This window comes from Thamnophis elegans, chromosome 7 (genome assembly GCF_009769535.1).
Source record: "Thamnophis elegans isolate rThaEle1 chromosome 7, rThaEle1.pri, whole genome shotgun sequence".
NCBI classification, from domain to species: domain Eukaryota; kingdom Metazoa; phylum Chordata; class Lepidosauria; order Squamata; family Colubridae; genus Thamnophis; species Thamnophis elegans.
This window is the reverse complement of record NC_045547.1, coordinates 77,333,863-77,361,588: the sequence shown is the minus strand read 5'-3', so window position 1 is coordinate 77,361,588 and position 27,726 is coordinate 77,333,863. Positions and strand designations below refer to the sequence as shown.

Sequence of the window (27,726 nt, the reverse complement as noted above, 5' to 3'; positions counted from 1 at the left end):
GGCATTTTTTTGTTTTTCTGCCAGACCACCCAAAAAAGGCGTGTTTTTTGGGCGTGTTTGGCTGTTTTCAGGCTGTTTTCTGGCGCTCTGGCAGTCAGCGCACATATGCAGACCAGAAACCAGAAGAGCAGCTGGGAACGGCGCATGTACGCAAGGGAGGGCTGTGCATGCCACCTCTGGCACCTGTGCCATGGGTTCATCATCATGGTTCTAGTTTAATGAAAAGAAGGACTAGGGGAGACATGGTAGCAGTCTTCCAATATCTCAGGGATTGCCACAAAGAAGAGGGAGTCAAGCTATTCTCCAAGGCACCTGAGGGCAGAACAAGAAGCACAACTGGAGGCAAGTCGTTCCACGGATCAATTGTTCTAGCTACAGGTAGTCCTCAACTTATGATCATAACTGAGTCCAAAACTTCTGTTGTTAAATGAAACATTTGTTAAGTGAGCTTTGCCACATTTTATGACCATTCTTGCCACAGTTGTTAACTGAATCATTGCAGTTGATAAATGAGCAATTAGAACGGTTGCAGGAACTGGGTATGTCTAGTTTAATGAAAAGAAGGACTAGGGGAGACATGATAGCATGTCATGCCCTTGTGACCTCTAGGCTGGAATACTGCAACGTGCTCTACATGGGGCTGCCCTTGAAGAGCATCCGGCGACTTCAGCTAGTACAGAATGCGGCCGCGCGAGTGATTGTAGGTGCACCTCGGTTCGCCCACATAACACCTATCCTCCGCGAGCTGCGCTGGCTACCTGTTGATCTCCGGGTGCGCTTCAAGGTGCTACTTACCACCCATAAAGCCCTTCATGGTAGTGGATCTGGGTACTTGAGAGACCGCCTTCTGCCAATCACCTCCTCGCGACCAATTAGATCACATAGATTAGGCCTCCTCCGAATTCCATCTGCCAGTCAGTGTCGACTGGCAACTACACGGAGGAGAGCCTTCTCGGTAGTAGCTCCGACCCTTTGGAACGATCTCCCCGTGGAGATCCATACCCTCACCACCCTCCAGACCTTCCGCACAGCCCTCAAGATCTGGCTATGCCGTCAGGCCTGGGGTTAAAGATTATAATCCGTCCCCTCCCGAATGATGAATGAATGTTGCTTTTATTTTTAATTACGTACTGTTTTTATATGTCATTGTGTGTACTCCCTTCCCTATACGTTGTAAGCCGCCCTGAGTCCCCTCAGGGAAAAGGGCGGCCTATAAATAAATTTATCTACATCTACATCTACATAGCAGCCTTCCAATATCTCAGGGGTTGCCACAAAGAAGAGGGAGTCAAGCTATTCTCCAAAGCACCTGAGGGCAGAACAAGAAGCAATGGGTGGAAACTAATCAAGGAGAGAAGCAACCTAGAACTGAGGAGAAATTTCCTGACAGTGAGAACAATTCATCAGTGGAACAGAAGTTGCCTCCAGAAGTTGAACCCCATCAAGTCCTTCCCAAGGACCCAAATAGACAGGTGTGGATCTTGCATGCTCTTAAGGGTACCATCTCAAGATGTTAAGCTGTTCTGAGCAAAGCTGCCTTTTGCAATTGATCGCTGGCGAGTTTTTGTCAATGCCGCAGGGTGTTTAAGTGATGCTCTCCAGATGTTTTGGGAGCTGCCCGTTCACAATTGTTGCTAACTTTTTGTCAAATTTGTTTGCCATCCACTTCACGATTCCGAGAGGCCTACAAGCACAGGCTGAATTTGATTTTTTCCCCCACTTTGTCTCAGGAGATCGATCCCGGGACATTGCCCCAGGCCGGGTCAGAGCCTCGGAAGAGGGAAAAACAAAGGCAAGGACGAACCTCACTCCAGAAATGTTGCGTTTGAGAATAAAAACCGGCAGGGTTTTCCATGAAAAATGGCTGGAATTCCCTCAGCAGGGACTTTTACTTCAGAAGTCAGGTCATCCCTAAGAAGTTGTTTTATTCTGGAGTTTGTCTTGAAGCATGAACTCCCCCCCCCTCACTATTTGTTATTTTTTATTAGGTTACTAGTCCTCTTTGATACAGGAGGTTGAGGAGCATAAGCCTGGGAGGTGGACCGGGTAGAGAATGAAGGTGAGCCAAAACCTCTAAAGTGCTTCCATGGATGGGGTGGGGGTGGGGGGCTCTGCTCCTGGTCCAGCATCTTCAACAGGTGAACATCACATACGGCACAGACCATACGCACTGCACACACGCTGTCTCTCAAGAGGCCTTACTACCTCTAACCTTTTCCTGCCCATGCAGACGATTTGCCAAAGATTTTTCTCTTTTAAGTATGTTCCAAACTGAAATTCAATTTGTAAACCCCCGATTACACTATAACAGAGCACTGCCGCCATCTTGTGGTCTGTTGGGAACACTGTGTATTTTTTTGCAAATTGGGTTTTATAGTAGATATATTTATCTATCATTATCTATTACCTATCTCTGTCGTTTATCTATCATCTATCAGTCATCCATCATCTCTGTGATTATCACCTATCTGTCATCTATCCATCCATCCCTCTCTGCCCATTATCTATCCATCCATCCATCCATCTTCACCATCTCTCTGCCCACTATCTATCTGTCATCTATGCCATCTATCTATCATCTATCTCTGTCCACTATCTATATATCTATCAGTCATCTATCTATCCATCCATCCATCTCTGCCATCTATCCATCCACCTTTTCCATCTATCTCTGCCCACCATATATGTCATCTGTCCATCCATCTCTGCCCACTATCCATCCATCCACCCATCTTTATCATCTATCTATCTATCTATCTATCTATCTATCTATCTATCTATCTATCTATCTATCTATCTATCTATCCCCACTATCTATATATCTATCAGTCATCCATCCATCCATCCATCCATCTCTGCCATCTATCTATCTATCTATCTATCTATCTATCTATCTATCTATCTATCTATCTATCTATCTATCTATCTATCTATCTATCCCCACTATCTATATATCTATCAGTCATCCATCCATCCATCCATCCATCTCTGCCATCTATCTATCTATCTATCTATCTATCTATCTATCTATCTATCTATCTATCTATCTATCTATCTATCTATCTATCTATCTATCTATCTATCTATCTATCTCTGCCCACTATCTATATATCTATCAGTCATCTATCCATCCATCCATCTCTGCCATCTATCTATCCACCCACCCATCCATCTATCTCTGCCCACTACGTATATATCTGTCATCTGTCATCTATATCATGTCATCCATTTTTGTCATCTCTGTGTTTCTGTATGGAGGTTAAACTTCTTGTTTGAGACAGATAAAAGTTCTGACTTTCGAATTTGATGATCGAATCAGTTATCATAGAAACATTGCGTTTTTTCATTGTTGCTATTCTACGTGTATACTGTATTTTATTTTATGTTTGTTTAAACAGAAAGAGGTTATTTTGTTGAAGAATTTTTGTGATTGATTAGAAAATATTCAAATATATATTTTTGGTTTGGGTTTGAAGAGGCCGCTTGACTCTCTTGATTGTCTAAACTTAAGTCAGAAGTCCATTTGAAAAAATCTCCCCCCCCCCCGTCACTTAACCTTTCTCCATTTTTGAGTTCCCCCTCCCAATTTTTTAATTTTTCTATTACTTTGTGTTTGTTCTCTCTCTTTGTAACTTATAATAGTTGACTGTAAACATAGAAATCACCTAGCAAAAACGGCTTGTTTTTTTTCTAAAAAACAATTTATTTCATTGTCTAAAGTCACAATGATAAATATGTTTGATCGCGACATTCGGTATCTCATTCAAAGAGGGAGTAATGCTTGCAAAGGACTAGAAGCTGAATGCGCATTTGATTGGTCAGGAAAACGAACAGCTGTAAACTGATAGCAACGACTGTTTTTTTGCTATTGGAAGTAAGGAGGGAGTAACACGCTACCTCCTGGCACGCTGTCTTTATAGTGGTTTTAAAACACATTCTCTACAGCCATGTTTCTCAACTGTGGCAACTTTAAGATGTGTGGACTTCAACTCCCAGAATTCCCCAGTTAGGCTGGGGAATTCTGGGAGTTGAAGTCCACACATCTTAAGAATTGCTAAGAGTTGAGAAACACAGCTCTAGATGGCCAACTGATGCTCCAAATCACTGTTGCTGGCTATGCAATCCTCAAAAGCTAGAATTGACCAAGCTGGGACAAAACTTTGGGTTGTGTTGGCCAACGCTTTGAGTGAAAGAAGATGGAACCATGGCATTAGATATTTTAAGGGACAATAAATAAACCCGTGGCATTCTCGCTGGATATTTCAAGGGACAACCGTCCCATTTTACAGGACTCGTTTTTAAAAGGCAAAGTTTTTTTTCCCAAAAAGGGATGCCTTTATGGCTCGCGCCTCATTCTGTATTTTAAAAAAACGGGTTTCTCCTTTGTTCCACCTCAATCCGCAGCCTTCTCATGCCAGCCTTAAGCCCTTTTAGGTACCGGCACAAGATGGGTGCAGAGGTTTCACTTTGGCACGTCTGGAGAGGCCAAGGCGGAGACCATGAACTGGTGATGTAACCGGAGCTCTTCCCACCGGACTGGTTTTGCTTCCAGATGCACCTGAAACAAATGCAAAAAAAAAAAAAAAACAAAAAAAAAAAACACCAAAGGTACCATATTTTTCGGAGTATAAGACGCACCTTTTTCCCCTCAAAAAAGAGGCTGAAAATCTGGGTGCATCTTATACACTGAATACAGCATTTTTTGCCTCCTGAAACCCCACCCCCTTTGCAAAACTGGCTGTGCAGAGCTTTTAAAAGGCCTTGCAGAGTGCTCCTGCGGGGCTGGAGAGGGCAGAAATGAGCAAAAAATGGGCTGATTTTTGCTCAATTTTGCCGCCCCCACCCCAGCAGCACTCTATAAGCCTCCTAAAGGCTGTTCATGATCTTTCTTTCTTTCTTGCTTGCTTTCTTTCTTTCTTTCTTTCTTTCTTTTTTTGGCTTGCTTTCTGAACCGAAGACAGAGACTGGGTCATCCTGAACCAGTGTGAACATACCTGGGGGCGTCCAGCTGGGTTTCTTCAGCACCGAAGGGCTTGAGGTCTTCAAAGGCTTCCCAACGGATTCCGAAGAACCTAATTCAATCTCCAAAGGTGGCTGAGAGTTCTCCTGATCTAAGGGTGAGGTTGAAAGATGAAAAAGCAACAAACGGATGGATGGTTACCAAATAACTCCCCCTCCTCTTTAAGACAGGGGTGTCAAACTCAAGGCCCAGGGGCCGGATCTGGCCCGCAGGGTGCTTAGATCTGGCCCGCGGGGCCGCACTGGAAACAGCAAAGGACCATCCTGCTGTGCTTCTGCCAGCAAAAGTGGAGCTTGGGATGGCCACACCTTTTTCCTGGCAAGGGTTGCGGGGTTCCACCACAAATCCGCGCTCGACTAAACCGCGTCCGACTAAACCGCGTAGCTGACGTCATCAACAGGGCGACAACAGCGCGGAGAGAGAAGCACGCTGTAAACCCTAAACCTAAAATTAACCCCTAAACCTAACCCCCCTTAAACCTAATCCTAAACCTAACTCTTAACGTAACCCTAACCCTAACCCTTAACCTAACCCTAACCCTTAACCCTTAACCTAACCCTAACCCTTACCTTAAGTTGAATCGGCTTGCTTTCAAAGCGCTATTTAAAGCGCCCTTCTTTCTCCGCGCTGGCTGTTGTCGCCCTGTTGATGACGTCAGCGACGTGGTTTAATCGGGCGCGGCTTAGTCGAGTGCGGTTTTGATGGGTCACGGGGTTGCGGGAGACCATCGCAGTTGGAAACAGAGTTCGGGAGCCTGTTTTCACTGGCAGAGCATGGGGGCCACCACATGTGCCCCTGACATGAGTGACCACTGGCCATGCCCACCGTAGCCACACCCACCCCAGCCCTCCGAGTTCAAGTACAATCCTGATGCGGTCCTCAATGAAATCGAGTTAGACACCCCTGCTTCGAGACACGCAGATTAACTGCATGCAACATTTGCCTAGAAATGAAGAAGCTTCTTGGATGAGAAAGCCAAACATTTTAAAAGAAAACAACAACAAAAGCCCAGTTGCGTTTTGGGAAGAAAAAAAGAACCTTGCGATTTGCCCAGGGTACACTTCTGTTTGTTATATTGACCGAGAAGAGATGATTTTTAACACAAAGCTTCATAGCAACACACTAAATATTTTAATATCATCACACCTGTTTCATTCTGTTTGCAGGGAGATCTTTTTCTAGAATATAATTCTCCTCATTGTTTTAGCTCAAAATTGTTCAGAGGAAGATATTGTGTCTTTATGAAACTAGTGAGTTTAAAAATGCAGTGAAATAAAATGGTCACATGCATAATTACAATCAGCTTCTAGGTATTCTCAGGTAAATGCAATTTAAGAGAAAAAAAGGGGGAAAACCCCAGGAGGCAAACTTAAGGACATGGTTATCAGGGAAAGAATGCCGCATGCCACCCTCAAGTCAATCTTACTGGCAGATACGTTTCCATCGTTGTCCGTCTCTGGTGTGCATAATACAGCTTCCTGTTTGAAATCCTCTACAGCTGCCTTAGGTTCAGCATGGTCATCTGGAATTGAAATCAAACAGTGAAGATGATGCTTTAGAAGAAAAGAGTTTCAGAGTCCACATCCAAAGACTTGAACATTGGGCACTATCTAACAAAATGAAATTCAATGGTGAAAAGAGTAAGGTTCTACATTTAGGCAAGAAAAACGAAATGCACAGGTACAGTATAGGTGGTACCTGGCTCAACAGTAGTAACTATGAGAGGGATTTTGGAGTCCTAGTGGACAACCATTTAAATAGGAGCCAGCAGTGTGCAGCAGCTGCCAAAAAAGCCAACACTGTTCTAGGTTGCATAAACAGAGGGATAGAATCAAGATCATGTGAAGTGTTAATACCACTTTATAATGCCTTGGTAAGGCCACACTTGGAATCCTGCATCCAGTTTTGGTCGCCACGATGTAAAAAAGATGTGGAGACTCTAGAAAGAGTGCAGAAAAAAGCAAGAAAGATGATTAGGGGGCTGGAGGCTAAAACATATGAAGAACGGTTGTAGGAACTGGGTATGTCTAGTTTAATGAAAAGGACTAGGGAGACATGATAGCAGTTTTCCAATATCTCAGGGGCTGCCACAAAGAAGAGGGAGTCAAACTATTCTCCAAGGCACCTGAGGGAAGGACAAGAAACTAATCAAGGAGAGAAGCAACTTAGAACTGAGGAGAAATTTCCTGACAGTTAGAACAATTAATGCGTGGAACAGAAGTTGCCTCCATAAGTTGTGAATGCCCCAACACTGGAAGTCTTTAAGAAGATGTTGGATAACCATTTGTCTGAAACGGTATAGGGTTTCCTGCCTAGGCAGGGGGTTGGACTAGAAGACCTCCAAGGTCCCTTCCAACTTCTATTCTAAAAGAAGACGACTCAGAGATATAGTAGGGTATAGATGACTCATAGTGATAGTCATAGGTTACTTTTGGGCTTTTCTCACACCCGTTCTGAACAGGGCACCTACACCCCATAGAACAGCAAGTGCTCAAAGTGTCTAACTCACCTTCCATTCACTGATGGAAGAGCCAAGGTGGCGCAGTGGTTAAATGCAGAACTGCAGGCTACTGCTAGATCAGCAGGTCAGCGGTTCAAATCTCACCGGCTCAGGGTTGACTCAGCCTTCCATCCTTCCGAGGTGGGTAAAATGAGGACCCAGATTGTTGGGGGCAATATGCTGACTCTCTGTAAACCGCTTAGAGAGGCCTGAAAGGCCTATGAAGCGGTATATAAGTCTACTGCTATTGCTATTGATGAATCACTACCACTCTGACACTAAGCCAAACTGGACATCTTTTCGCTAAACAACACTGGGAATTTAGACGAAGGAAATAAATCATCGTACTTATGGGCCAGAGATTAGAGTTCAGGGCCACTCGACATGAAATTGACTCATATAAGTATTACTGTCCATGCGGAAAGAAGATAGTGGAGAATGCTGGTGGTCTTATGCATTTGTAAATGAGAGGTATTTGCGCGTACATATATATTCCTTTTCATAATATATCTACAGCCGCTTGCAAGCCATGACTTCTCACTCAGGCTTATAATCATCGGGAACATTAATTTTCTTCCCGGGGTCGAATAGAAATACAGTAGGAATAGAATAGAATAGAATAAGAAATAGAATAGGAATAGAAATAGAATAGGAATGGAATTAAATTGAATAGAAATAGAATAGGAATGGAATAGAAATAGAATAGGAATGGAATTAAATTGAATAGAAATAGAATAGGAATGGAATAGAATAAGAAATAGAATAGGAATAGAATAGAAATGGAATAGAATAGAAATAGAATAGGAATGGAATTAAATTGAATAGAAATAGAATAGGAATGGAATAGAAATAGAATAGGAATGGAATTAAATTGAATAGAAATAGAATAGGAATGGAATAGAATAAGAAATAGAATAGGAATAGAATAGAAATGGAATAGAATAGAAATAGAATAGGAATGGAATAGAATAGAAAGAATAGGAATGGAATAGAAATAGAATAGGAATGGAATAAAATTGAATAGAAATAGAGTAGGAATGGAATGGAATAGAAATAGAATAGGAATGGAATTAAAGTGAATAGAAATAGAATAGGAATGGAATAGAATAAAAAATAGAATAGGAATAGAATAGAAATGGAATAGAATAGGAATAGAATAGGAATGGAATAGAATAAGAAATAGAATAGGAATAGAATAGGAATGGAATGAAATTGAATAGAAATAGAATAGGAATGGAATAGAATAAGAAATAGAATAGGAATAGAATAGAAATAGAATAGGAATAGAATAGAAACAGAATAGGAATGGAATAGAATAGAAATAGAATAGGAATGGAATAGAATAAGAAATAGAATAGAATAGGAATAGAATAGAAATAGAATAGGAATGGAATAGAAATAGAATAGGAATGGAATAAAATTGAATAGAAATAGAATAGGAATGGAATAGAAATAGAATAGGAATGGAATAGAAATAGAATAGGAATGGAATAAGAAATAGAATAGAAATAGAATAGGAATGGAATAAAAATAGAATAGGAATGGAATTAAATTGAATAGAAATAGAATAGGAATGGAATAGAATGGGATAGGGATGGATAGAATAGAATAGAATTCTTTATTGGCCAAGTCTGATTGGACACATAAGGAACTTGTTTTTGGTGCATAAGCTCTCAGTGTACATAAAAGGAAAAAAAGGAAAAAGAGAGGGGAAAAATACATTCATCAAGAATCATAAGATAAACACTTAATCATAGTCATAGGTTACTTACTATAAGCAATCAAATCATACTAGGAAACAAACAGAACAATATAAATCATAAAACTACAAGCAATATGGTTATAGTCATAAATTGGAGGAGATTGGTAATAGGAAGGATGAGAAGAATAGTAATACAGTCTTAGTAAATAGTTTGACAGTGTTGTGTGATCACCTTTTTGCGACCTTCTGAGGAACAAAGTCAAGGTTGAAGCCAGATTCACTTAACAACTGTGTAACTAACTTAACTGCAGTGATTCACTTAACAACTGTAGCAAGAAAGGTCATACAATGGGGCAAAAATCAATCATCTCACTAAATAACAAAAAGTTTAGGTTCCATTGTGGTCACAAATTGAGGATTACCTGTGGAGATTGAGCTCCTGGCACCTTCACTTCAAGGGATGCTGCTAAAGACAGGCCCTGACTGGCATGGAGTAGCAAACCTGAAGCGTGCTACATTCTGTAGAACTTGAGTATTGTATCAGCTCAAAGTAAGGCAAGAAATAAACAATTTCAAGAAATAACATATCGCTACTCCAAAAAGATGTAAATAAAAACGAGAGTGTAAGAATCACCTTTCTTCTGAATTTTATCTTTGTTTCCCAAATATTCATTCAACGACAGGGCTAAAGTAACTTCCAAATCTCTCTGGAAAAGTTTCTCACCAAGGGGAACTCTGAAACAAAAACCAAGGCATATTTTTTCCCCTCCAGTTGGGCTAAGGACACTCCAATGTTCCAGCCATTGCCCAGCCCAAAATTCTACAGACATCGGAAACAATTGATGTCATTAAAGTTCAGGCAGATTAACAGAATAACCTTTGCTAAACCGGCTGGCCCAATAAAGGAAACAGCAACCCTTCGGTATCCTAAGCCTTTGTTAACCGAATGGGCAGACTTGTAGAATAGCTGGTAATAAAGAGATAACTAAATAGAGTTTTGCAGTAGTTTTTCACACTTTTGAAGGAGAGACAACAACACAATTTCTTATGATTTAGAAGCCACATTTCGACTGATGGATCCTAAGGTTGCAATTCCTTTTCAACAGCTTCTTGCTGTTCATGGAAAGTTTGCAAACAACTTCATCAAACATCATTATAATAATGTAGTTTGGAGATATGAACACACACGTGTGTGTGTGTGCGCATACATCATATATATATATATATATATATATATATATATATATATATATATATATATATTAGTGTCATTATTATTGACACTATTATTAGTGTCATTATTAGTGTTATTTATCAGCACAAATAAAAACACATATACATACACACACACACAAAATATACATACTTATTCATATGCAATACACACGTGTACATATATATTTATACATATACACATATTCATGTGTAAATACGTAAATATTCACACATATATTCATATGCAATACACACGTGTACATGTATATTCATACATATACACATATTCATGTATATGCACATATATTTACACATATATTCATATGCAATACACACTTGTACATGTATATTCATACATACATATATGTATATACATGTACAAGTGTGTATTGCATATATACAATATACACACATATGCATACATACACGCACACACCCCACAAATATCTATGTATATTCATACATATACAAATATATATTCACAGACAATATATGCATATATGTATATACATAGATTCATAAAAATACACTCACATATACATGCATTGTGTATGAATGTGTTTGAATGAATGTACGTACATGAATGTATGTACATATACATACATACACATACATACATTCAAACACATATTCATATACAATGCACACACACACACATAAATATGCAAAAATCTACCTCTTCTCTCTATACCTCTACCTATTTACATGAATACACATAGACACGCAGACAAAATGCCTCTTAATGCCCTGATTACACACACAGCCTTCTTCCCATTCTCTCTCTCTCTCTCTTACCTCTTCCCGGCGGGGCGAGCCTTCTTGGGCGGCGCGGCGAAGTCCTCATCTGCGGGCGGGGAGAGAGGTGTGCGTGTGGGGGGCGTGTGGGGGGCTGGTCAGGCCGTCACCGAGACCCCCGACCCGCCCGCTCCCTCCCTCCCCCCCCTGCTTGCTCGCTCCCCGACTCACCCTCATCGCTCTCCTGGAACGGGTCCGCCCTCCCGCTGCGGCTGCTCCGGCCGCTCCTGCCGGGGAAGCGCAGCGGTCACAGGGGAGGCCTCGGCCTCCCGTTTCCCCTCATTCCCGATTCTCCCCCCCCCCCCATCCCTTCCTTTCCCCCTCCCGGTTTCCCCGGAGCCCACCTTCGCGCCATAGCCGCCGCCGCCGGAAACGGAAGTGCGGGGGCGGACCTCCGCGGGGACTTCCGGTTACGGAAAGCAGCCGGGGGACGCCACCAAGCGCGGTTTCTGGTTACGTCACTCTCCTCGGCCCCGCCCCCTTTTTCCTCCCGCCTGGTTTTCTCTGCTTTCAGAGTCTCCATTGACGTCCGAATTCTAATTATTTAATAATTATTTAATAATTATTTAATAATTATTTAATAATTATTTAATAATTATTTAATAATTATTTAATAATTATTTAATAATTATTTAATAATTATTTAATAATTATTTAATAATTATTTAATAATTATTTAATAATTATTTAATAATTATTTAATAATTATTTAATAATTATTTAATAATTATTTGATAATTATTTATTATGTGATAATTATTTAATAATTATGTGATAATTATTCTAATTATTGTTAATTTTGGGGCTTTTTCTTCTTGATTCGGATTGGGAAACGCCTTTTTGGGGAGGGGGGGTGTTCCCACTCTTTCACTCCGAGGTCTATTGTGAACCTTTTTTTTTTTTAAGGGATATCTCAGTTCATTAGTCTGTAGAGCTTCTCAGCCCTCCAGGTGATGGTGGTCCCAAAGATGTTGCATCATCTTAGAGAAGTTCTATATATGTCCATATGTTCCGAGATAATTTATGGACCACAATTTGCAGAGAGTTGGGACTTGCCCTCTTCTCTAAAAGAAGTCAGTGCCCACCAAGCCTCCTAGAGAATGAAATATTTTGGAGGATATTAAAAAGGCAGGATAGAATATTTCCCCTAAAGGAGAAATGGGGGAAAATCTCAAATGGGGAGGCAGAAACTAGCACCAGTCTCCCTGCCCCAAGCAGAAACTTGAGGTGGCCAGCTTTAAGAAAGGCAGATTTGGTAATCCATTGAGAAAGGCTGGGTTAGACCAAAACTCCAGATAAGCAACACAATTAGGCAAACAAGATTAGCTCAGACAAGCACGTAGGATTTGCATTTCCCCTTTTGCCTATAGATCCAGCCATAACCCTTACATGGCCCCATAGAAATTTTTTAAAAAGGTCTAAAAACCCCCACCCTACTCGCAACTCCATTTTGTCAGCTGTCCCAGAACTGCACGCTGTGTGCGTGTTGGTTCTGCTCATCAATAAACGGACCTTTCTTAAGCAGCCTCCATTTTATTCCTGGTTTGGAACTAGACCTGGATTTTTTCTTCCTACAGGACCCAGAAAAGGAAGGCAGAGCAAGCTGCAGGTAGTAATTAGTAAGCAAGACCACACTTGGAATATTGCATCCAGTTTTGGTTACCAGATTGTAAAAAAAAAAAAGATGTTGAGACTCTGGAAAGAAGACAGAGAAGAGCAACAAAGAATGATTAAGAGCTTGGAATCCAAAACATATGTTGCAGGAATTGGGTATGTCTAGTTTAATGAAAAGAAGGACCAGGTGAGACTTGATAGTAGTGTTCCAATTTCTAAGGGGTTGCCACAAAGAAAAGGGGGGTCAACTTATTCTCCAAAGCACCTGAAGGCAGGGCAAAAACAATGGATGGAATCCAGTGGTGGATTTCAAAAATTGTTGGAACCTACTCTGTGGGTGTGGCCTCCTTTGTGGGAGTGGCTTGCCACCCATGTGACAGGATATGAAATTATGAATTAGTACTTAGGCTAGTCCAAGTAGCTATTCAGAAGTTAGTGCTTAGAAGCAATCGTAAAGCAAGGTATGGAATTAAAACCAGAAATATTTTGTTGGCTATTTGAAAGGGAGTATAATATATATTTAATTTTACACATGTTAGCAGCTGCTGGAATTGTGTTTGCACAACAGTGGAAAAACAGGTATGTAAATGAATAAATATTACAATGTGCAGGAATAAATAAATTGACAATTAAAATCAAAAAAGCTTTCAATACTTTTTCATGTGGGATTAGTTTTAGCAATTGCCAACTAACGGAAACAGAAATTAGAAATCCAAAAGTATGAAAGAAAACATCAATTACGTAAGGAAAGGTCCCTAAAATGTATAAGGAAATATTAGTAGATCATTATTAATGCGTAGATAACTGCGGAACATTACACACCCACCAGTGGTAGGTTTCAAACATTTTTGGAAGCTCTTCTGTAGGTGTGGCCTGCTTTCCGGGTCCACTGGTGGAACCTCTTCTAACCGGTTCGGTAGATTTGACAAACTGGTTCTACCGAATAGGTGCGAACTAGTAGGAACCCACCTCTGATGGAATCTAATCAAAGAGAGAAGCAACCTAGAACTAAGAAATTTCCTAACTGACGGAACAATGAATCAATGAAATGACTTGCCTTCAGAAGTTATGGGTGCTCCATCACTGGAGACTTTTAAGAAGAGACCTAGACAGCCACTTGTCTGAAATGGTATAGGATCTCCTGCTTGAGCAGGGGGTTGGATTAGAAGGCCTCTAAAGGTCCCTTCCAGCTTTGTTTATACTGTTCTGTTGTATCCTAATCAGCAATGGGAGTTCTCCATTTCTGCTTCCCTCAACTCTATGAGAACCTCCCTTTTCTCTGGACTACAATAGCAGAGTTGGAAGGGACCTTGGAGGTCTTCTAGTCCAACCCCCTGCCTAGGTAGGAAACCCTATACCGTTCCAGACAAATGGCTATCCAACATCTTCTCAAAGACTTCCAGTGTTGTAGTATTTCACAACTTCTGGAGGCAACTTCTGTTCCACTGATTCATTGTTCTAACTGTCAGGAAATTTCTACTCAATTCTAAGTTGCTTCTCTCCTTGATTAGTTTCCACCCATTGCTTCTTGTCTTCTGCCCTCAGGTGCCCTGGAGAATAGCTTGGCTCCTTCTTCTTTGTAGCAACCCCTGAGATATTGGAAGACTGCTATCATGTCTCCCCTAGTCTTTCTTTTCATTAAACTAGACATACCCAGTTCCTTCATATGTTTTAGCCTACAGGTGCTTTGGAGAATAGACCAAAATGGACAATCTCCCTCCTTGTGAATTGAGTTAGTGGACACCTTAGTGCTCCTTTACCCAAATGGTTGGGCAAAAAAAAAAAGTCTTCGGGGTTTTTCTGAGCACTGATCCTCCAGTCTTGATGGACAGCAAAGAAACAAGGGCCAGAGGAAGGTGGTATGCATAGCTACCTCTCGTGAGGCAGTAGTGGGAGACCTCTTAGATCCGTGACCCGTCAAAACCGCGGTCCACAAAAGTGCGCTCGACGAAAGCGCGCATTTGACGTCATCACAGCGCGATGAAAAAAATTAAAAATTGAAATAAAAATAAAATTAAAGCAAGCCGATTCACATAAAGGTAAGGGTTAGGGTTAGGGTTAGGGTTAGGGTTAGGTTAAGGGTTAGGGTTAGGTTTAGAGCGTTAGGGTTACGTTTAGCGTTAGGTTAAGGGTTAGCGTTAGGTTTAGCGTTAGGTTAAGGGTTAGGTTTAGGGTTAGATTTAGGGTTAGGTTAAGGGGTTAGGTTTAGGGTTAGGTTTAGGGTTAGGTTTGGGGGGTTAGGGTAAGGTTTTTGCTTTATTTTTACATTTATCGATCACAACGCAATGTTTTTGTCGCGCTGTGATGATGTCACGTACGCGCTTTCGTCGAGCGCGCTTTTGTCTACCGCGGTTTTGTGGTGGAACCCTTAGATCAGAGGTCTTCAAACTTGGCAACTTCAAGACATGTGGACTTCAACTCCCAAAATTCTGCCTTAGACCCCTGTCTTAGATGGTCCACCCAAGGAGGGCAGAAGATCTACCAGAGTTGCAGAGAACTCAAAGGGCTTGTGGCTGGTCTTTCTGATGTGCCCACTAGTGACCCCCTTTCTCTTGCCCGTGTGGGCTTCAGCCTGAGCAAGGTTCCCGCACTCTGGCCTCCAGCCTTCCCATGGAAGAGGCTACTGAGGTTGTGTAGGTCGCCAACTAGTGGTCCATGGATCACTGGTGGTCCATGAGAAAATTTTGGTGGTCTGCAGAAAAATTATTTGCATTTTTTTTATATTGCACTATATCGGGGATCCCCAAATTGGGCCGGATACGTGCAATGAATGCTTGTGTTGCTGCAGAGAGTCTCCCCCCTTTGGGGTCTTTGTGTGTGGCAGAGGGGGGCAGAAATTCTGATTTGGGGTCTGCTTCAGCCTCCTGGTGCAGGGCTGGTGGGGAAGAACCGGAGGGCCTGGTTCCAGGGGGACTGCATCATGGCCTGGAACTGGCTGACCATCTCAGCCGGCTGAGCCTCCAGGCGCCAGCACCTGGCCTTGCACTCCCGCAGGTCTTCCCTCTGCTTGGAAAGCCTATGCTCGTAGTCCTCAGTGAGGTGCTTCTGCTGAGCCTCCTCCTCAGTCAGATCTCATTTGAACTGAGCCAGCTGTTTTGCCAACTCTTTCTCATGGTGGCTGCTTAGTTCCAACAACTGCTTCTCTGTTGGGGCCCTAAGGAACCTGGGTGGGCAGGCGAGGAGTGGCTGGGAGGGGAGGGGCATGTAGAGACTGGTAAGGCGCCCCTCGACGTGAGTGACATCCAGTTGGCCACGCCCACCCAGTCACATGATTACCTAGTCATGTTCACCCGGCCAGTCATTAGGCAGATCATATTAGTAGCCCGCGGGATTTAAAATTAGGAATTTAGTGGTCCCTGAGGTCCGAAAGGTTGGTGACCCCTGGTGTAGGAAGTATTGTGTCTTTTAGGGCATGGATTGGCAAACATAAACACTCCAAGAGCCATTTGGACCCGTTTCCCACAGAAAAGAAAACACCGGGAGCCACAAAGGTCCTAACCGGAAGTCCCATGTTCAATTCTGGAGCTGACTGGAAGTTCAGTTCCCCCACCATAGAGTCTCCTCCTAGCGCGGCGTCCTTTTTCCTCTACCTGTCATAACTGAAAGCCCTATCAATTGTGGAGACAACTAGAAAACCCTCCCCTTGCCATAGAGTCTTCTCCTGGGGCACTGTGCTTCTCTTCCCCTCCTCCCCCGGAAGCTCCTCTCAAAATTTTGGCCCCGACCAGTGACGGAGCCGCAGCAGAGGGAGGAAAGAGCCACATGCGGCTCCAGAGCCGCAATTTGCTGACCCCTGCTTTAGGGATTCAGCCTCACGGCCACCAGTGTCCACTTCAGAGGCCGTTTTGAGCCGAGGGTGTGTAGCACTCTCTGACTTTTCCCTCTGCTTCACAGCCAGGGCCATGACGTTAGAAGTGGCTGGAATGTGGTTTAAGCCCATTAAATTGTTCTTAGATATCATTCCCTTCTTTCCTCTGTACAAGTTGATGGGCAAGAAACAGGAGTTGCTCCCAACATTCTTATGTAAATCAAGACAAATCCATTTCCTGTTATGAAACCTACGTAAATATTTTAAAATGTAAATGTTCCAAGAGATTATTTCCCCCCCCCCTCCTCCTCGGTTTATCTCTGGAGGTTTACGTCCTCGTCTGCTGTCATTTGTCAAGAGTGTTATTTTTACTGATGACGTAGCTGAGAATATCCCGCAAACTCGGTCAATCTCCAGGTGCTGCATCCTCTTACGTCCAGAAAGTCCTTTTATTTATGGCACCGGCGGTTGATATCCCCCGTTGCGAAATGTCTTGTTCTTCACCCATCAGGATTTCGAGGGAGAAAGTCAGTGTGTTTCCTTTTGGCCATTCGCAGATCGAAACGCCCACTTAGCGTGTGAGCCAGAGGAGACGTAGGCAGGTAAATTATAATGGAGATCCCACATTCCTTCCGCTGAGTCTGGAGGAGAAAAATATATATATACTACGTCTGTATTGGGCTGTCCAGCTTTCTTCAGTCTGATTCATAGGCTGCCCAAACCTCAGGGTAAAAGTAAATACACATGGAGGATTTGCATCACGAGAAAACGTCTTTTAAATGTTTCCAGCTTACAAGATGTTTTGTGGTTTGATCCTTCCTCCCGATTCACTGCTACTAGTTCGTTTAATCCACAGAAGGGAGAGATTTTAGAACAGAATAGAATAACAGAGTTGGAAGGGACCTTGGAGGTCTTCTAGTCCAACCCCGGGCCTAGGCAGGAAACCCTACACCATTTCAGACAAATGGTTATCCAACATCTTCTTAAATTAACTTCCAGTGTTGGAGCATTCTGGAGGCAAGTTGTTCCAACTGATTAATTGTTCTAACTGTCAGGAAATTTCTCCTTATTTCTAAGTTGCTTCTCTCTTTGATTAGTTTCCACCCATTGCTTCTTGTTTTACTCTCAGGTGCTTTTGAGAATAGCTTGACTCCCTCTTCTTTGTGGCAGCCCCTCAAATATTGGAAGACTGCTATCATGTCTCCCCTAGTCCTTCTTTTCATTAAACTAGACATACCCAGTTTCTGCAACCGTTCTTCATATATTTTAGCCTCCAGTCCCCTAATCCTCTTTGTTGCTCTTCTCTGCATTCTTTCTAAAGTCTCAACATCTTTTTTTACATCGTGGCAACCAAAACTGAATGCAGTATTCCAAGTGTGGCCTTACCAAGGCATTATAAAGTGGTATTAACATTTCACGTGATCTTGATTCTATCCCTCTGTTTATGCAGCCTAGAACTGTGTTGGCTTTTTTGGCAGCTGCTGTGCACAGCTGGCTCATATTCAAATGGTTGTCCACTAGGACTCCAAGATCCCTCTCACAGTTACTACTATTGAGCAAGGTACCACATATATTGTACCTGTGGATTTTGTTTTTTCTGGCCTAAATGTAGAACCTTATTTTTTTTCAATATCGAATTTCATTTTGTTAGATAGCGCCCAATGTTCAAGTCTGTCAAGATCCTTCTGTATCTTAAGCCTGTCTTCTCGAGAGTTGGCTATTCCTGCCAGCTTGGTGTCATCTACAAATTTGATGAGTTCCCCATTTATCCCCTCATCCAAGTCATTGATGAAGAATTTGAAGAGTACTGGGCCTAAAACAAAGCCTTGGGGTACTCCACCGCATACTTTCCCGCCATGTAGATGCAGTTCGACTGAGGACTTCACGTTGAGTGCGTTTGGTCAGCCATTTTAATGGTGGCTAAACTTGTTTGTCTTGCTGGGGTCAAACAATAAATTGTCTTTGTTAATCGTGCATGGAAGAGACAGAACAGAACAGAATAAGAGAGTTGGAAGGGACCTTGTAGGTCATCTAGTCCATCTTTATATATGGAATATAAAGAGAGGAAGTGGGTCAACCCATTTTCCAAAGCACCTGAAGGCCAGACAAGGAATAATGGATGGAAACTGATCAAGGAGAGATTCATCCTGGAAATAAGGAGAAATTTCCCGACTGTTAGAAGAATGAATCAGTGGAACGACTTGCCTCCAGAAGTTGTGGAAGCTCCATCCCTGGAGGTTTTAAAGAAGAAATTGGATCAGCCGTTTGTCTCATATGGGATAAAGAACATAGAATAACATAGTTGGAAAGGATCTTGCAGGTCATCTAGTCCAACCCCCCCACCCAACCAAGGGACCGTGCACCATTTGTGACAGATGGCAGTCCAATCTTTTCTTAAAAGCCTCCAGTGATGAAGCTCCCACACCTTCTGAAGGCAATCTGTTCCATTAGTTGATTGTTCCCACTGTCAAAAAAAATTCTCCTTATTTCTAGGTTGAATCTCTCCTGGATCGGTTTCCATCCATTATTCCTTGTTTGGCCTTAGGTGTTTAGGAAAATAGCTTGGTCCCCTCCTGTCATTATATTCCATATATCCCAAATCTGTATGTAATGTATGGCTGTGAAAGTTGGGCCATAAGGAAGGCTGAACGCCAAAGAATGGAGGCCTTTGAACTCTGGTGCTGGAGAAGACGCCTGCGAGTCCCTTGGACTGCAAGGCCATCCAACCGGTCAGTCCTAGAGGAGATCCACCCTGACTGCTCTTTAGAAGGCCAGATCCTGAAGAGGAAACTCCAGTACTTTGGCCACCTCACGAGAAGGAAGGACTCCCTGGAGAAGAGCCTCGTGCTGGGAAAGATGGAGAGCAAAAGAAGAAGGGGACAACAGAAAATGTGGTGGCTGGATGGAGTTACCCAAGCAGTAGGAACAAAGCTACCCTGGACTCAATGTGTAGTCACAAAAGGGCAATTTCCTTGGATCTAATTGTTCGCAAGAGAAGGCTGATGGCCTGGGGACATTCCTGTATTATAGCCTGAAATTAATAGAGTAGTTAGCTCAAACTCTGCACCTGTGGTGGTTCAATTGACATTGCAATTAGGAAATAGGTGCCTTGTGGTATATGCTGCTTGTTCTAAAATATCTCAGACAGATATCCACCAATGTGTTGTGCTATCCCACGGACATTATCCATGTTTGGAGTTTTCCTCCCCCCACCAAAAGAAACCAATTAGTATTCCATTAGCATTTAAAGTAACCATAATGTGGGAGATCCACAGTACAGGCAGACCGAGGATTTCACAACATCTGCATTGGGGGCTGATATTCGGCGATGACTTCATCTGGTTCATGTTGTTGGTTAGCAGAACCAGGAAGCTTGCTGTGCGTGGGTTGTGTGACAGAGACAAACTCCCCAAATACAGTCACCGCAGGATGTGAGATTTAACAACACTTGGGCCAGGGAGCAATCGCACCAGAGTACATGCGGTTGACTCTGTCTGTAATTATGCCTAGAATATACCAGCTATAGAAAGCGCCCACCTTCACATCTTCACTTACTAACACATGGACTTCCTAGATCCTCTGTTTACGTCCACGCTAAAAAGAAAGCGTACAGAGAGTGTATGTTTTGGTAGCACATCTGTCGAAAGGGGAACATCAGGAAATATTTGCCATCCTTCACTCGGCAAATATATCAACTTGCCGTCCATTGGTGTGTAAAACAGTTCCGGTTATCTGTTTTATATATTTTTTTAAAAAGGCGTTAGCAGCTTTCATGAACAGTCACCGTTTCCAAGGTGGTCAGATTTGGGCTTTAGCTGATATGTGTTTGTTTTAACTTCCATTTTTGATTCAACGTGTGGATCCTTCAGAATAGTGGTAGGCTCCGACCGGCCTTCCTACCGGTTCGCTGAGCATCAGAGGTAGTGGTGTGATTCAAATAATTTAACAACCGGTTCTCTGTCCTAATGACTAGCTGGGTAGGCGGGGCTCGATGGTCATGTGACTGGGTGGGCGTGGCCAACTCAACATCACTCACGTCGATGGGCGCTTCGTCTTAGCTGTTACAATGTAATAAGGGTTAACCGGAGAGGCAGTTTCTGTAAGCGAGACAATAAAAATTAGTCTAGAAACAACCCCAGAATGTTTCCTTCCTGCCTTCCTTACAGGATTAGCCTTGCAAAGTGGGAAAAAACAAAATAAGATTTCTTCCAACAACCAGTTCTCCAAACTGCTTAGAAAGTTAACATCCGATTCTCCCAAATAGGTGCGAACTGGCTGAATCCCACCACTGATCAGAGGTGAGTTCCTACCAGTTCGGACCAATTCGGCCGAGTAGGTAGTCACTCGGCCTGCCGTGCCCCTGAACCGTTTCTCTCGGCGGCGCCCTAAGGGCGGCCATCTTGTTTTTTGCTTCTGCATTTTTTTTAGTACTACGCATCCGTGCGTAGTGTGAAGCAAGCATGCGCACACAACGCGTCCCTGAGCAAACCGTCAGCAGCAGCAGCAGCCGGAACCCACCCCTGCTGAGTGTACGCGCGCTGTGCCCGCGTGCACGCTTGAAAGAAACTTGCGCGGAGAGCAAGGAAAAAAGCAGAGGAGGGGGAATTCAGTTGGCCGCCCCTGGTCAGCTTGGCTTCACAAGCTGAAATAAAGGTAGGTATAACCCAGAGGTGGGCAGGAAAGCCCACTTTCAAAGCAACAGAGAACCAGTACATGCCCTGCTTGACGGCAGAACTACCGGTTCGGGAGGATTAGTGCGAACCGGTAGAAACCCACTACTGCTTCAGAATAAGGATAAGACTCAGGGGACAAACCTGGAATTATGAAGCAGTTTCTGAGCAGATGATTAAGAAAGATTATGTTTCTTTTTTTTTTTAATGTTTTATTTTTTTAATGAAAAAGTCAAATCCATGCGTGAACAGTGTGGCACCTGGGCACCATACATTCCAAACCAAATAAAACTAATCAGATTAAGCATAATTACTACATTCAATCAATTTACAGTATTTTTCGGATTATAAGACGCACCTGGCTTCTTTGGCCCATTTTCAAGGCATTTAGTGGCCCATTTTTGAGGCTTTTTGAGCCCCTTTTCTTTTGAAAAAAAACAGGCAAAAAAAGCCTCGAAAACAGGCTGAAAAAAGCCTAGAAAATGGGCCGAAAAAAGGCCTGAAAAAGGGCAAAAATAGCCTGAAAACGGGGCATGCAGAGGCCAAAAAGTGGCCGCAGGGTGAGCAGGGCTTCAGGAATATATAGATGCAAAGACATTTTCACCCCCTTTTGGGAGACAAAAAAGTGTCTTATAGTCCAAAAAATACGGGATGTATTTCTAATAACCTAATAATATTGGGTTGCAATTTATTATCATTCAATTATTCAAAATTTTCTCATTATTACACTTTCATTTTATAACAATGTATACATTAATATCCCCCTTATTTCTGTCACTTATTCTAGCTTTTAATCATGTCACCCTTTATTGATAAACATTTTCTTTCTTTCCTGCCTAACTTCAAATCATGTCACCTGCCTTTAAAAGAGAGAGAGAGAAGAAGAAGAAAAAAAGAATAGAGACAGAAAGAGAGAGAGAGGGAAAACCATCTCATAACCACAACCAAAAAGAGAAATCGTCTATCATCTCTTGCCCGTTTCATACGCCAATCACTATGCTTTAAAAGAAAGAGAGGAAAAAGGAAAAGCGAATCAGAACAACAATAAACAATAAAATCATCTATCCATCATCTCTTGCCCGCTTCAATACTTTAATTGCTATGCTTTTAAAAAAAGATTTTTATTAACAAATATGTAAAATACACGCACACAAAAATTAGACATACACCACATTTATACAATACAGTACGAACAGGAACTTCCTGTTTTTTTATAATAGCAATCATCAATCGATACCGCTCACCTTATATTATTTCCCCTTCTATCGTATTTCATTTGGATTTCACAATTCTTAACCCTCTTATCTTACTCATAACTATTATTTTTTGAGTTTTGTTATATTCTTTCATTGATTTTTGTTTCTTTCCTCCATCCACCTATACCATTTATCCCATATCTGGTAGAATTCTGATTCTTCCTTTCTCTGGATTTCTTTAGTTAGTTTGTCCATTTCGGCACAGTCCATAATCTTTCTTATTATTTCATCTTCCTTTGGGATTAATTTGTTTTTCCATTTCTGGGCAAAGGCAATCCTTGCCGCTGTAAGTATATGTAATATTAAATACTGGATTTCTTTTTTTGTATTTCATCGATATAATTCCTAATAAAAAAACTTCAGGTTTCCATTCTATGCTTTTTCTTTTTACTTGCCTCCCAAACTCCTCTCTTAAAAAGAGAAATTAGTTTCTGATCACGAAGCTCGAAGCAAGGATTTGCGTTTAGTGGGTTTAAGCATTGTGCTTATCGTCCTCTTGTAATGACCCCCATAATCCCTTACGGGGTGGAATATGAACACCTGAATGGAGCTGAGTGTTTACTGGCCGGATGCCCTTCCTGTTGCCAATGCGGGGTTTTCCCCCCAGCAGATATATTCTCATTGTGCCCAGAGAGAGAGAAATAGCTGCCACTTCCTAGGATCAAACTGCTGACTGTGAGGCGAGAGCGCCACCTCTAGGCCACCACACCACTCTAAATTATATTTTGCGAGTATATCTTCGGAAATCTTGTCTTATCTGTTAATCTGTTAAGAGGCAAACTTTAACAGGTTAACAGGGTTGGAAGGGACCTTGTAGGTCATACAAGCAGGAGACCTGCTACGCCATTTCTGACAGATGGCAGTCCAGTCCCTTCTTGAAAGCCTCCAGGGATGAAGCACCCACAACTTCTGAAGGCAACTTCTGTTCCACGGGTGGATTGTTCTCACTGTCAGGAAATTTCTCTTTCATTCTAGGTTGAATCTCTCCTTGGTCAGTTTCCATCCATTCTTCCTTGTCTGGCCTTCAAAGGTACCTTGGAAAACAGCTTGACCCCCTTCCTCTCTGTGGCAGCCCCTCAAATATTGGAAGACTGCTATCCTGTCTCCCCTGGTCCTTCTCTTCACTAGACTAGCCATGCCCAGTTCCTGTAACTGTTCTTCATATGTTTTTGTTGGGAGTATACTCCTAGTGTTGGGTAGGCAATATAGATTCCTATATAATAACAAATGGTCGATGTTGCTTTAACTTGGTGAATGTACTTATCAGCTGTAATTAACTTTGCAATAAGAGGGAGACAGGAAAGCTCACTCTCTCTCTCTCTCTGCTTGTCCTATGCTTGATGACTACTTGCTCGCTTGAACGGCGACTGTAAGCAAATGTTTTTACTTTGAATTGTGTTTGGACACACATCTACTATCACTGCTTGGGAAGCTATTATTAGTAGTAAAAGCTACTTGTTTTTACTGGCAGTGTCTGAGACTCTATTCGTGTGTTTTTCTTCAACTAGCAACGTTCCTTCTCTCTAGCTGTACATTCCGCTGCGCTACATTCTGCCTCCCAACTGAGATACCCCTTACAGTTTTAATCTCCAGTCCCCTCATCATCCTGGTTGCTCTTCTCTGGACTCCGTCTAGAGTCTCAACGCTGCTTAAAATGAGAGACCAAGAGAGAGAGAGAGAGAGAGAGAGAGAGAGAGAGAGACAGAGAGACAGAGAGAGACAGAGAGAGACAGAGAGAGACAGAGACAGAGACCCAGAGAGAGAAACACACAGACAGAGACAGAGAGCGAGAAAGACTGAGAAAGAAAGAAAGGGAGACAGACAGAGACAGAGGCAGAGAAAGAGAAACACACACACACACATACACACACACACACACAGAGAGAGAAAGACAGAGACCTAGAGAGAGAAACACACAGACAGAGACAGAGAGCGAGAAAGACTGAGAGAGAAAGAAAGGGAGACAGACAGAGACAGAGAAACACAGAGAGAGAGAGAGAGAGAAAGAGAGAGAGAGAGAAAGACAGAGACCCAGAGAGAGAAACACACAGACAGAAGAGACAGAGAGCGAGAAAGACTGAGAGAGAAAGAAAGGGAGACAGACAGAGACAGATACAGAGAAACACACACACAAACACACACACACACACACACAGAGAGAGAGAGAGAGAGAGAGAGAGAGAGAGAGAGAGAGAGAGAGAAAGACAGAGACCCAGAGAGAGAAACACACAGACAGAGAGAGACAGAGAGCGAGAAAGACTGAGAGAGAAAGAAAGGGAGACAGACAGAGACAGAGACAGAGAAAGAGAAACACACACACAGAGAGAGAGAAAGAGAGAGAGAGAGAAAGAAAGACAGAGACCCAGAGAGAGAAACACACAGACAGAGAGAGACAGAGAGCGAGAAAGACTGAGAGAGAAAGAAAGGGAGACAGACAGAGACAGATACAGAGAAACACATACACAAACACATACATACACACACAGAGAGAGAGACAGACACCCACACACAGACACCCACACAGAGAAGAAAATCTGAACTGAAGGTATTTTCCCAAAAGAGAGTTGAACTTGCTTGGGGTTTTTTCCCTTGAGAATGTTCCACTTCTCATCCAATGAAAACGGAAGAAGCTTCTTGGATGAGAAGCAAAACATTTTCAATGTGGTGGTGGTGGGGACTCCAGAAAGTCCACTTACCTTTAGGAAAAAGCACTTTTGAGACCACCGTGAGCCTGGGAGACTGAGGATCTCCCTAGATAGAGGATCTGAAGGACTGATGGGCTACAGGGAGGAGGCCCTTGGATAGATCACGGTGAAGTTGATCACCTGGCCACCATCTTCCCTTGGAGAGGTTTCTTGACGTTGAAAGGAGCCCCACTGAAAGAAAAGAAACTAATTTCCACAAAGCGGGGTGGGGGGGGGAGAGTGGAAATCATAGGAATGATCTAAATAAGTTCTCTATTTGTATCTGTGCATCAGATTGGCATATAGATATCTCTGAGTTCCCCTTTTGCCCCATTTTTTTCCCACCATGGATCCTGTCACTCGTCTGGATTAAATGATTGTGCACATTTCCAGAAATTCAGTAATGTAATATTGACAATCCATGAGTCAGTTGGGTGACTTTGGGCCAGGAGATGGTGAGTTCTAGTTCTGCCTTAGGCCAGAAAGACGAGTGGGTGACTTTGGGCCAATCACCAGGAGATGGTGAGTTCTAGTTCTGCCTTAGGCCAGAAAGGCGACTGTGTGACTTTGGGCCAATCACCAGGAGATGGTGAGTTCTAGTTCTTCCTTAGGCCAGAAAGACAAGTGGGTGACTTTGGGCCAATCACTAGGAGATGGTGAGTTCTAGTTCTCCCTTAGGCCAGAAAGGCGACTGTGTGACTTTGGGCCAATCACCAGAAGATGGTGAGTTCTAGTTCTCCCTTAGGCCAGAAAGATGACTGGGTGACTTTGGCCCAATCACTAGGAGATGGTGAGTTCTAGTTCTCCCTTAGGACAGAAAGACAACTGGGTGACTTTGGGCCAATCACCAGGAGATGGTGAGTTCTAGTTCTCCCTTAGGCCAGAAAGACGACTGGGTGACTTTAGCCCAATCACCAGGAGATAGTGAGTTCTAGTTCTCCCTTAGGCCAGAAAGACAACTGGGTGACTTTGGGCCAATCACCAGGAGATGGTGAGTTCTAGTTCTTCCTTAGGCCAGAAAGACGAGTGACCTTGGGCCCAATCACCAGGAGATGGTGAGTTCTAGTTCTCCCTTAGGCCAGAAAGATGACTGGGTGACTTGGGCCCAATCACCAGGAAATGGTGAGTTCTAGTTCTTCCTTAGGCCTGAAAGACGAATGGGTGATTTGGGCCCAATCACCAGGAGATGGTGAGTTCTAGTTCTGCCTTAGGCCAGAAAGACGAGTGGGTGACCTGGGCCCAATGACCAGGAGATGGTGAGTTCTAGTTCTTCCTTAGGCCTGAAAGACAACTGGGTGACTTTGAGCCAATCACCAGGAGATGGTGAGTTCTAGTTCTGCCTTAGGCCAGAAAGATGACTGGGTGACCTTGGGCCCAATCACCAGGAGATGGTGAGTTCTAGTTCTCCCTTAGGCCAGAAAGACGACTGGGTGACTTTGGGCCAATGACCAGGAGATGGTGAGTTCTAGTTCTCCTTTAGGCCAGAAAGACGACTGGGTGACTTTGGGCCAATCACCAGGAGACTGTGAGTTCTAGTCCCACTTTAGGCAGGACAGCCAGTCTCAATAAAGCCCACCTCACTGGATTGTTATTGTGGAGAAAACAGGACGAAGATTATTAGTTATGTTCACCGCTCTGAGTTATTTATAAATCTAATAAGAACGGGAAAGAATTAACTGACTAAATACATTTGCAAGTCGACTGTTCAGCCAAGATCTGCTGTCGTTCTCAAACATTGTTTGCCACGCACATCCAATTCTTCACCTTCAGCAGATGTGAATAGGGAATTCCCTGGTCCAGCAGGAGTTATCCTAAAAGTTAAGCGAAGGGTGACTTTTCCTTTTGCTCCCTAACTCAAACACCTGAGGATGTCAGTGTGTCAGGCCATTCAGGGGCTGAAAAAGGCTACCTGGACAGTTTTAAAAGTTTCCCCAAAAAGACAACAACAACTCAACAACAACGATGGGAGGAGGGAGGAAATGGAGGAACAAGAATGGGATTTGAATAAAGGAATATAACAAAACTCAAAAAATAATAGTTATGAGTAAAATAAGAGGGTTAAGAATGCTGAAATCCAAATGAAATACAATAGAAGGGGAAATAATATAAGGTGAGCGGTATCGATTGGAAATTGCTATTATAAAGAACAGGAAGTTCCTGCTCGTATTGTATTGTATAAATGGGGTGTACATCTAATTTTTGTGTGTGTGTATTTTACATGTTTGTTAATAAAAAAATAAAAAATTAAATAAAAAAAAAGAATGGGATTTGAGTGATGGATAACTGAGAAACGGGGAGACACCTGCGTTTCTCCAGGTTGACTCATCCTTCTGTCCTTCCGAAGTCAGTAAAACGAGGAGCCAGATTGTTGGGGGCAACTCTCTAAACCTCTTAGAGAGGACTGTAAATCACTGTGAAGTGGTATATAAATCTAAGTGCTATTGCTATCCCTCCCTCTCTCC

The 27,726-nt window shown here is 42.8% G+C and overlaps 1 protein-coding gene across 2 annotated transcripts; it reads right to left on the bottom strand.

Moving 5' to 3' along the window:
* Positions 1 to 4,369: 4,369 nt before the first annotated feature.
* Positions 4,370 to 11,628, bottom strand: RAD51AP1 (RAD51 associated protein 1). 2 transcript variants are annotated; one of them, XM_032222079.1, is made up of 7 exons: positions 11,577 to 11,628; positions 11,404 to 11,459; positions 11,233 to 11,281; positions 9,857 to 9,957; positions 6,447 to 6,542; positions 4,995 to 5,111; positions 4,370 to 4,558 (listed from the first exon to the last, which is right to left on the bottom strand). In XM_032222079.1, the coding sequence occupies exons 1-7, from the start codon at positions 11,585 to 11,587 to the stop codon at positions 4,431 to 4,433; spliced, it is 558 nt and encodes a 185-aa protein (XP_032077970.1). In that variant the 5' UTR covers positions 11,588 to 11,628; the 3' UTR covers positions 4,370 to 4,430. The 2 variants fall into 2 exon arrangements, with proteins under 2 accessions (XP_032077970.1, XP_032077971.1); XM_032222080.1 differs by having other exon boundaries at positions 9,947 to 9,957.
* Positions 11,629 to 27,726: the final 16,098 nt, after the last annotated feature.

What these genes read in the sequence shown, in the direction of transcription:
- RAD51AP1 (XM_032222079.1), bottom strand. An exon ending in GTTCCAGGAGAGCGATGAGG is followed by an intron (nt 11,282 to 11,403) that starts GTGAGTCGGGGA and finishes CCCCGCCCGCAG; the next exon opens with ATGAGGACTTCGCCGCGCCG. An exon ending in GCTCGCCCCGCCGGGAAGAG is followed by an intron (nt 9,958 to 11,232) that starts GTAAGAGAGAGA and finishes TTTTTGTTTCAG; the next exon opens with AGTTCCCCTTGGTGAGAAAC.